Source organism: Propithecus coquereli, unplaced genomic scaffold (genome assembly GCF_000956105.1).
Source record: "Propithecus coquereli isolate 6110/MARCELLA unplaced genomic scaffold, Pcoq_1.0 Scaffold304, whole genome shotgun sequence".
NCBI classification, from domain to species: domain Eukaryota; kingdom Metazoa; phylum Chordata; class Mammalia; order Primates; family Indriidae; genus Propithecus; species Propithecus coquereli.
The window spans coordinates 2893710-2902603 of NW_012148664.1; the positions used below are offsets into that span (position 1 = coordinate 2893710).

The 8894-nt window shown below is 47.9% G+C and overlaps 1 protein-coding gene across 1 annotated transcript in view; it reads left to right on the forward strand.

Annotated features, from left to right (window-relative positions):
* Positions 1-7727, forward strand: part of RBPMS (RNA binding protein with multiple splicing) — a 158542-nt gene extending 150815 nt beyond the window's left edge. The window contains exon 6 of the mRNA XM_012649834.1: positions 7450-7727. Within this exon, the coding sequence (XP_012505288.1) occupies positions 7450-7727 (278 nt within the window). The remainder of the gene's footprint in view (positions 1-7449) is intronic.
* The last annotated feature ends 1167 nt before the right edge of the window (positions 7728-8894 follow it).

The window sequence follows — 8894 nt, forward strand, 5'->3', positions numbered from 1 at the left end:
GTGCCATTCATTCACCCTGCAGTGGTGTTTCTTTTTTGTTTTTGTAGGTAATGACCTGTCTTTTCTGACTTGGTTAGGACATCAAACTTCATTTACTAAGCGTTAAACACATTTTGGGCGAAGGTGTTTGTTGGCTGGACAAAACCATCCCGTCGTGGTCGATTTATCATGTAATGTGGTGGTTGAGAGCGTGGGCTCTGAAGCCACATTGCTTATATTCCCAAGTCATGGCTTTACCCCTCCCAGCTGCGTGGCTTGGTCTGTCACTCGATCTCTCCAAACCCTTAGTTGGCACCCTCCCTTTCTGAGGTGGATGCGACGATAGCAGCAGTAGCGGTAGTAATCCTCCGAAGGACTTTCTGGAAATTAAATAGGTTACAGTCTGTAAAGTATTTTGCACAGAGTATATACCCTGTATAAGTATCCTTATTAATATTTGAGCTGTGACCAGTGCCACATATGAGCCGCACGGCCATCCTCATGTATAATACTCAAGTCCTTTTATAATCTAAATCATCCACCACTCATGGAAAGGTGGTTTGGGGCAACAAAAGATGCAGAGGAAACACTTCAGGTGACAGTAGGTTCTGGACTAGAAAAAGGAGAAAGGGAGGTGTACACGTGTGTTAGGGAGAGTGTAGTCATTCAGGAAGTATTTATTGAGTGTCGCCTTTGTGCCAGGCACATTAGAGGAAATGACAGAGCAGTATGCTGCCCCCATGAAGCTCTTGCAGAGCGTGGGGCTTGGTGAACGTGAATGTTCTTGTGTTGTTCATACAATATAAAAATCGGTGCTTTCTGAAAATGTAGCTCCCGGTAAACAGCCAGACTGGATTGTAGTTGTTGAGAAACCCAGGCTCTCAGGAGAGGCTGACACGGATATTTGAGTGTTCAGTCTGCCAGGGACTGGGAATGGACTCGCTGGGGAACCTCTGGGTGACCTTCATCCCTGCAGCTGCCATTCACAGGAAGGAAGAGCAACGAAAATGTTCCAGTGCGATGAACAAGAGCGGGTAACAGCAGTGACTTAAGTTTCCAAAGGAACAGTTTTCTTCCTGCCCATGCTCTGAGTTCCCCTCCACTCTCAGATCAGGGACAGATCCTTTTAAAATCACGGATTGCACTGGATGGTTTCCTGGCATCGGCCAGCTTGGCAGGCAGGACAGAGAGACCGTGGGAGCGGTGATCGCTGAGAGGAGCGACAGAAAATCATTAAACAGACAGGAGGCAGCTCTGGACCAGTTGAATCAAGACCAACTTGCTTTTGGAATTTCCTTGGCATCCATATTTTGTGGGTCTGTTTGCCTTTTTGCATACTGAAAGAGTTGCTCCCAGAGTGTGTATTAAGAGAGAAATACTCGTGCGGGGAGACGGTGCAGTTTGAAGTTAGGAGATGGTTCAAACAGTCAGGCAAGAACTTGCCTTTAGTAAGAGAAGTTTGGATGGAAAGGAGAAAAGAGTAACTAAGACATAGAGAAGATGTTTTTATAATCAATAAACGGAGTTAGTCAATATGGAGAGGCCATGAAGTGCGAAAGGGAAGAGTCTGGGCTCGGATGACCTTGACTGATTCACATTCTGCAGTTACTGGGCTACATTTAACCTGTGTCTCAGCGTCCTCATAACGGAAAAGGGGCTGATGTTGGTGTCGCCCACAAGGAGCCCCGGCACACGGAATGGGCTCCGTGAACATTAGCCACTGATGCCGTGATCTTCGTCATCTTTATTGTTATCGGACTTAGCCACTGTTCAGCTCTGGGACGTGAAGAAGGCTTTTAACCCGAGTCAATGGAATAAAGGAAAGAGTTGCAGGTAGGAAGAGGAGTTGGTTTGTGAGTTTAACAGCGAGTTCACTCTTGGATGAGTTGAGCTGGATGAGGTTAGGATCTTTACACTGGAGTAGAATTCAGAGCTATAGATTCATGGGTCGGCCTAAATAGAATGAATGGCTGGAGCGATGGAAGTGGCCAGGGCCTGAGGAGCAGGTGGGAGCGGTGGCGAGCTGAGCACAGACGGCATTCCTCATGTCTCCAGCTCTTGGTACCGTTGGTTCCCTGTGCAAAACACAAAAAGTACTGTGCTGCTTTGTGCTGAGTAATACAAAACACTGCCTTTGAGCTTTTCACCTGACCTTTTCATTAGCTTCTACCTTCTTGGGGAGCTAGTGAACGCGTGTGACTCTGTATGGGGACTCTGTTAGGTCCTTAGGGCTGCCACAACAAATGACCACAAACTGGGTGGCTCAAGCTAACAGAAATTTCTTCCCTCACACTTTAGGAGCCCAGAAGTCTGAAATCAGCGTGTCAGCAGTGTTGGTTCTTCTCGAGAAGCTTCCCTGAGCCTCTCCCCTAACTTTTGGTGTCTGCCTGCAATCATTGGCATTCCTTGGCCCGTAGACACGTCATTCCAGTCTCTGCCTCCATGATCAAGATCCTTAAATAATTATATCTGCAAAGACTGTTTCCCAAAAAAGGTTACATTCTGAGATTCCAGGTGGACGTGGCTTAGGGGGACAGTGTTGAATTCAGTCCATCACAGAAGCTGGTGTGCACCGCCCTGGACCGTGGGGGCTGGTGTGGGCCCAACGCGGGAAGAGCGTGTCCTAATAGGCATGTTCTTAAAACAGTAAGCATCATTAGGCTGCTTTCTGAAGGGTTTACTCAGCAGGCATAGATCCACTACTTGCCAAGGTATGCGAGCGTGAGTTGATTGCTAACAGAATCCTTGATTTATTTTTCTTGTTTCAAAATTGATTTTTTTCATATTAAAAATGGAATTTTTCGTCATGTTTGGATCATCTATGTCATAGCTGACATTTTTCCTAGCCAAATTCTTCCTCCACCAGGCAAGCTCTCCTGGAAGACTCCTAGAGTTTATTATAGTAAACTGAGAAAAATGCCACCTGCGTTCCAAGGGCCCTGTCACCACCACCGGTAGTGGGGACATCTCCCACCCCGGGGAGGAGGGCAGGATGGTGTATGGAAGGGACACAGAACCGTGTGATGAGAGACCGGGGTTCTAGTCTCAGTTCAGACACTGTAAGTTAACTGTGAGATCTAAGCTAGATCCCGGTGTTTTTATGTGCATATTTCTCTCTCGCTCAGAATTGAATTAACTCACAATTTGATTATTTTCCCCTTTGAAGGCAGGATGGAAGTATATATTTTTTTTTTCTCCATTCATATTCTCAAGTATAGAGCAAATGATTGACCTCTTGGTACTGTCTGATGATACTGTGCTGGGGACTGGGTAAGCAAGGATAGGAGCTTTACCGCCCAGGCAGTAGTGACTGCTGTGATTTGGGGGGTGCAGGACTCCCCAGAGCACTGTTGCCCACTAGGAGGGGGTGAGGCTAGGCCCCCAGGGAAGTGGCATTTAGTAGAGTGTGCTGAAGAGTTAGTTCCCCCTGGCAGAGGGAGCAGTGTGTGGGGGAGAAGCATTGAGGTCAGGCAGTGGAAATGACTGCCCCTAGTTGGAGTCATAAGGGAGAGCCAGGTGACAGCTCGGACTGGTGAGGGATACAGGACCAGATCACGTGGGATTTCTTTTTTTCTCTCCCCTAGCTCTAGCTTTGACTTTACATGTGGGGTCTTGCAGGCCATGGCCTGGAGTTCAGGGAGTCAGAGAGCAAGGGGAGTCACAGAACGGTTTTAAACAGGAAAGTGACAAGACTGAATCATGTATTTTAAAAGTTGTCTTGGCTTCAGCGTGGCAGCCAGGAGGACTTTCAGGAAGCCTTTCAGTGATCCAGTAGTGGCGGAGAAGGTCAGAGTAGATGGTGGGCTAGATGCAGCAAGCCTCGATGGAAGTTTGAATGTAAGGAGAATGGGATGGCTGCCAGGTCTCTGGCCGGGGCAGCTGAGTGCAAGGTGGCATCTTGTACTGGAATCTGGAACCGAGAAGGACAGACTGTTGTAGGGAGTGTGTTTAGTTTTGAGTATGTTGAGCATGAAGTTATTGTGGAATATTTCCAAATAGAAATTTTCAGGGGGCAAAATACTGATTTAAAGTTCCTGAACCTTGTGTTCTCAGCTGTCCTCAGAGGTTTATGGCCACATTTAAGTCCTGCTTGCTTCACCTTTCCTCATCTGTTTCCTCATCTAAAATGAAAAGGCAGACGAGATGATCTTCCTGAGCTCTTCAGGCTTAAACCTTCGTCAGACACTGCAGTTCCCTCTTTTTAAAGGGATTAGAGGCTGGATTTAGAAGTTTTCTAGTCCTTGTTTTTCAGAATTCAATTTGAGCTCTTCTGGTTGCATATTCTCATGCTAAGAAGAAGGCCTATTCAGATGCATATTGTGAGCCCTGGACAACATTATCCGCCGAAGGTGCGAAAGGAGAAAAGATGTAGCCAGATTTGGTGCAATGGGAAAGGATTTGCCAGGCATCGCAGGAGGGTCGGATTAGGCCCAGACAAAAAAGCCCTGGCCTCTTGATCTGCCCTCTTTCTGCTCGCTGGGGCCTGCCTCAGCCTGGGTGGTCAAGAGCCTCTTTTGTCAAGAGGAATCGCACCCCTTCCCTGGACTCCAGTCTATCCCAATAGGCCTTGGGCAGCAATCTTTTTTTTTTTTTTCCCCAGCCTTGCCATCCTAGGAAGTTTGAGCAGGATGGGCAAGGACTCAGGAAGGTGGAACCCGTCAGAGCCTTGCTGCTCCCCTTCCTGCGCGGCCTGCTGCTCCTCCAACTGGGACATCTCGTTCAGGGCTCACTGCAAAACCTGTCTCTTCAGCTTTCGTAATTTTCCAAGACTACATTAGCAACCAAAAAGTGTACAAATGCAAAAAAGGCTCATTCTGCTTAATACCCTCTTCCATCAGAGGAGTGTGTGCATGTGTTTTAAGAGAATTCTCAGCCTCTTGTTGAAATGTAGGTGTCTGTGAGCGCTGCTTCACCACTAGTTTGGTCCCAGCCTGGTTGGGCTACATGTCTCTTGGCATTTACGGTAGCTCCAGATTCCTTCATGAGGGGAGAAAGGAGAGATGGATGGTAAGATGAGTCAAGGGATTTATCGAGTGTAAGTTCGCCCTAATGTCTTGTAGGCCTCTGCTTCAGCCGGCATTGTACTGTATTACTCAACAACTTTGAGTTCACGGGATTTCAGAGCAAATCCTTTATTCTGCTGGGCTAGGTTTTGTGCACATGTTAATTAGTGAATTGTCTCTGAGCATCAGTGTAGACCTAATGGGAAGTAACGCTTTAGGATAAAAATGTAGAAAGGTCTGGAAATTATAAATTCCACCAGTTAGCTGAGATTGAAACCTGATTACACCCTATCTCCATTACTTAAAGGACATACTCATTTCATTTATAATGTTTTCTAAAGGAAGCATCCACCGATCAGGTGACAGCCCTGCACCCCCGGTTAGCCAGTTCCTGGTAGGCAGGGAGATGAGGAAGGGCCACCGACAGGCTGCAGGCAGGCACGTTCCACTGACGTTCTGTCCGTCTGCATCAGTAACACGGGCTAGAGATGAGTGTACTAGGGCTTGAGACTCTCTTGACTTTTTAAGACTTTGTGCGCCCTAAAATAGCCTGGTAGCTAAAATAACAACAGCAGCAACCGTAATCGCTTGGCATTGCTGAGAATGGTTGGTCGGAAGGGTTGTGTAAAATCCAAGGCATTGGTTCTGGCAGCAGTTAGTTTCCACTCGCTGGGCTCCCACCAGACTCGCTCTAATGGAAATCATCTGGTTTCATCACGACAGGAAACACAGGGATCTGTTAAGCATCCTCTCGACCCCTCCGTGAGGGGTTTCCTAAGCCTTGGGCTGCAGATACGCACACATCCTGGAACTTGAAGTGGATGGTGTGGACCTCATCATTTTAAAGAGGCTTATGGTGCTGTTGCTTCGCTGCCCAGATAACAACTATCAGTCAACTCTGACGGTGTGGTCCCCCCAGCCGAGATACACGGGCAGCCTGTATTCCCATCACCAAATCCAAGGAGGCACGTTTATCTGCCTGTTGAGAGGAGGAAAAAGACAGGGAGGCCAGCCAGCCACAGGATATTAACCGACATTATTGGGATCCTGCTGTTTCTGGAAACGAGCACAGACTGCCCTTTGAATGGACGGTCATCGGTCAGAAGCTCTGGTCTCCCCACTGTCTATCCGTGAGATGCTCTTGCCTCCCAGGCTGGCCGTGGAAAACCTCACCAAGCCCTGCCCACCAGATCCACATACACCCACGGGTTCTGCCACTTTCTAGTTGCTTCCATAGAGTAATCGCCACCACATCACACCCAACAAAGCAGTTTTCTGTTTCTAAGCCCCTGTCCTTATTGAAATGCCTACCTAGAACCGGAGTTTCAGAGATGGGAAGGATGAGGGCGACAGCAGCCTGGAATGGCAGCTCCTTAGGTGGTGGGAAGGAGTGGAGTGACTCTGTTGACCGTGGGTCACGCGCACTGTAGACGTTCTGGAAAGTCCTGAATTGGGGGTTACTAATGACTTTATCCAGTCACCTTTTCCTGTCTCCCTCGGCAGTCCTGGCTCGCATCCTTGGCGTACTTGATTTCAGATTCTGACAGGTGATAAAAGCACATATTGAGATTGCTTCACAGGGTCCAAATTCGTAACTATTGACCGATGTTATTTTTGCCGTCCTCGAGAAGCTCCCTCATGTGTTTGCCGGTACGTTTAATGGATTGCTTCCTGATGCTCTGGGTGGCCCCCGCGCTTGCCCTTCATTCTGGCAAACTGCAGCTTGACCTGAGTGGAATTGGAGCCACATGAGGAACATTTAGATCAGGCAGTTGGCAACATAACTTACTCCCCTCCCCCACCCCAGGAAATATAGTCAGTGTAAACAGCAACTAAATGTTATTTGTGTATTTAACTTTAATCACGATACTCAAGGTTTTTCACTTTCATTCTCTGAATTTTTAACATCTTAAACGTCCTGTGGTCACAGTGTTTGGCCTGTACTTCTGTGGGCTGGGTGGAAAATGCTCATGATTTATTTGTCAATAGCAATTATACTAAAAAGCAGAAAAGTCTTACAGTTCTTCTGGTCTGTTGGGGTCCTGCCAGTAAGCCGTGGCTCTCCCAAAGGCTCTGCGGTGGATTCTCATGGGATATCTTCTATTGGTTCTTTCTCTTCCTTTTCCTCGGAGGCCCACGTTCTCTGCTTTGTGCAGGAAATTCCCACTGTTCTTGGGTTCCCCAGCCACCGCTGGAAGGACATCAGAGTGTCCCAGGCAGAGTCCAGGCCTGAGATCTCAGCAGGCCAGGCAGGCAGCAGATGCTCATTGCTTTTTTTTTTTTTTTTTTATTTTGCTTTGTCCATTCCCTTGCTTAGCGTTTGGGGGACCAGAGACCACGGGTTGTTAAAAAGAATGAGAGTCAGTTCTGACACTGAGTGGGGCTCGGGGTTATTGGGTGTTTTGTTTTCTGATTGGAAACTAGCTGTTTGATACCTACTAACTCTTGCCTTATTCTTTTCTTGCAGATGAGCTCACAGTGCCTGCACTTTACCCCAGTAGCCCTGAAGTGTGGGCCCCGTACCCTCTGTACCCAGCGGAGTTAGCGCCTGCTCTACCTCCTCCTGCTTTCACCTACCCCGCTTCACTGCATGCCCAGGTAATTTATACCCCTCGGCCACGACTTCACTCCCTCCTCCACCGGTCCTTTCGAACCTGGTTCCCCAGAGCACACCGTACAACTAACACCTATCCAGCTAACAGATCCACCTCCGAGACATTAATGATCCCCTCTAAATCAAGCTGACACTCCTCCAGGACTGATGAGGATCGTCTGACAGCAATGACATCACCCACTGCCTGATGTTTGCCCCAAATCGACACCTCTCTCTTCCTTAATGATCTCACCATCATATCACACACGAGAGACTGGGGCAAGGTTACCCTCCCACCCCCCGGCTCCCAGCTAGCGAGAGGGTGTCACCGGAGCGTAGACGTGTGTGTCTTGTGGTGCGGAAGGGCTGCAGAGGGAGGATGCAGTCGTAACAGGAGTTACGTGCGTCTGTGTGTGTTTCTGTGTGTTGAGAGGCTTCTGCTCTCGGGTTCTGTGAGAATCTGGTGACCAACAGGGAACCTTCTGGGGGAAGACCATGCATTTTCTCACATACGTTGTAGGGAAGATTCAGGATTCCTTTCTTCCGTTTTTAAGAAACCCTGTAGGAAAGGAGGTACAATAGAGTGTCTAGGGTGTAATTATAGGTCAAGGTAAACAACTCTGTTCTGACCAGCTTTCTTTCTTAGTTAAGAATAGCCTGAGGTTTATAAATAAACTCCCTGTTTCTCCACCAAGATTACTGTCCACATACTAACACTTCCTCTCTCCCCTTGGAGAAAATGTTTCTCTTAGCTTTGCTTTTAGTGCCAGCAGTAGTGGTCACGGTAAAGATTCCCCTTTGGAGGTAACTACTTACTCTTTGGCCTGCAAAGACTGATAACCGGTAACAAGTACATAGAAAGCACATACGTAGATATCATCTGTCTTACGCATGTGCAGTTCAGCCTGGTTTTTTAAAAAAATTGGCAGGACAGGTGGGGTTTCCATTTGTTTATTTTGCTTAATGTTTATTTACGGGGCTGGATGGAACAAACAGCTTCCCAGAAAACTGGTCCTTCTTACTTAAAACTCTTTTAGGTTGTACAGAGCTCATTATGTTGACTAAGACCCCTGCAGACAGCCCCCAGCGAGGGTTCTCGAAAGCCACAGGGTCAGGACTGCTGGGTGAACACATTCTCCTTCTCTATAGCGGAGTTACCATTGGCGACTCAGCTTCCTGGGGCTGCACTCACGTGTGTTCAGGCACCAGGCGGTTTCTACAAAGAGAAACCCTTGGTGTCTGGGCCCAGTAGCAGTTGCCCTCTGTGTTGGGCAAAGGAGGGAGAAACTACAGATAGTGAAGAAAAAATGAAGATGGTA